Raw genomic sequence first — 1827 nt, 5'->3', positions numbered from 1 at the left:
GAAAAATACAGCTGACCCTTGAACAACATGGGTTTGAACTGCCTGGGTCCATTTAATACACAGCTTTCTGAAGCATGTTAAACCTGTCTATACAGAGAGCTGACCTTTAATATACATGGGTTGTAGATTGTGGGTTCTGCAAGGCCAACTGCGGGACTTTAGTATGGGAGATTTTGGTATGGGCGGGGGTCCTGGAACTAATTCCCCATGTATACCAAGGGATGACTGTAACACAGTGTAAAAAGGTAAATGATATTTCACTACTGCAACAGAAGTGATGCTACTAAGATGTTATGTGAGCAACTAACAAATTGACTTTTGAACAATAATTACGTGAGGTGTGAAGGAAGAAGAGTCTTTTTCAGCTGGAGAGGGCAGGGGCTGCTTAATGGAGGAGGTGAGGCAGGAAGAAAAGAAAAAAAAGGCATTGCATAACTCCAGAAGAGGGATCAAGATGGACATTCATAAATACATAAATATATTGCCTCATTAAGAATAAAACAGCAGACATAAGTTACCTTTGGTTTCCTTTCTGAAATTGAGTTTAAACAACCTGCAAAGCAGGGAGAAAAATATTGGACTCCATCTCCTCCACAGACAGGATAATAATACGAGCGCAAACAGTTGCAATTGGCATTGCAAGGGGCTGTCAAGTTTCCCAGTTCTCCTGTCCTGTCAATAAGAAATGAAAGAAGTGTAAATTAGCTATGTCACAACTTTTAATGAACCGTTCAGAAGCATTGTTATATTTTGCCATTCAGTCATTTATTCACTCACTCAACACATAATTACTGAATGAATAAAACAAATAAAATTTCTGCCTTTGCACATAGAGCTTAAGTTCTTGTGGAGGAGAGGCAGTAAAAACAAGAGTTATATAATACAATGTCTGTCAGTGATAAGAAAGATAAGGTAGAGTAAATGAAGAAAGCAGGGTTTCACATTTGATGCCAGATAATTTTCTCTTGTGGGGAGCTGGCTCTGTGGATTGTAGGATGTTAAGCAGCATCCCTGGCCTCCACCCACCAGACACCAGTAGCAATCTCCTTAATATGGCAACCACAATATCTCAAGATATTACCAAATATCTCCAGGAGGAAGGCAATATTTTAAACCTGGAAGGATGAATAGAATCATGTTGTTGAACATACTCATCTTATCAATGGGAAAACTGAGGCCTAGAGAGATTAAGTTACTTATCTTTCCCTGCCAAATACAACCTTCCTTGTGTCCAGGCCCAGTGTTGTTTCATGCAGCCTCTTAAGAGGAAACAACATCTTTCTTAATACAAAGATCCTTCCCTAACCCCTCATTTATTCACTCATTCAAACAATATATATTGAGCAAGTGCTAGGCCCTTCATAGGTAACAGAAATACAAAGCTAAGTAAGATAGTCTCTGTCCTCAGACTTCACAGTCTAGAAGTAGGGATGAACACGGATAATTACACACTAATATGCTAAGTGTGGTTACACATGTCTGCAAAGCGCATTTTAGAAGCACCAAGGAAGAACACCTAACACAAGCTGAAATTCAGAGAAGAGAGGCTAGAGGAGCTAAGATGAGTCTTAAAGGCTGAGAGTTAGCTGAGCAATTGGGGAAGGAGACAGGCATATCAAAAAAAGCTGGTACAAAGGCACGGAGTCGAGAAGCAGCAGCCTCTATGGAGAAATACCAATGATGTCTAAGGCAGAGAGTGGTAGGGAATGGAGCTGGAGAGGAGACAGGGACCAGATTAATGAGGGCCCCATGGGTTTTGTTAAAAACAATGAGTTTTAACCTACTGACAAAATGTAATTATTGAAAGTATTTTTAGACTGGAAAGTG

General features: G+C 40.0%; 1 protein-coding gene across 1 annotated transcript in view; it reads right to left on the bottom strand.

Moving 5' to 3' along the window:
- The window catches only part of SLCO4C1 (solute carrier organic anion transporter family, member 4C1), an 80945-nt gene that overhangs the window by 22463 nt on the left and 56655 nt on the right, over window positions 1–1827 (bottom strand). The window contains exons 9-10 of the mRNA XM_012641057.1: window positions 519–672; window positions 317–384 (exon numbers count right to left, since the gene is read on the bottom strand). Coding sequence (XP_012496511.1) covers window positions 317–384; window positions 519–672 — 222 coding nt within the window. The remainder of the gene's footprint in view (window positions 1–316; window positions 385–518; window positions 673–1827) is intronic.

The sequence above is a fragment of the Propithecus coquereli genome, unplaced genomic scaffold, assembly GCF_000956105.1.
Source record: "Propithecus coquereli isolate 6110/MARCELLA unplaced genomic scaffold, Pcoq_1.0 Scaffold160, whole genome shotgun sequence".
Lineage (NCBI taxonomy): Eukaryota > Metazoa > Chordata > Mammalia > Primates > Indriidae > Propithecus > Propithecus coquereli.
Note: the sequence above shows the minus strand (reverse complement) of the source record. Positions and strands in the feature narration are given on the sequence as shown.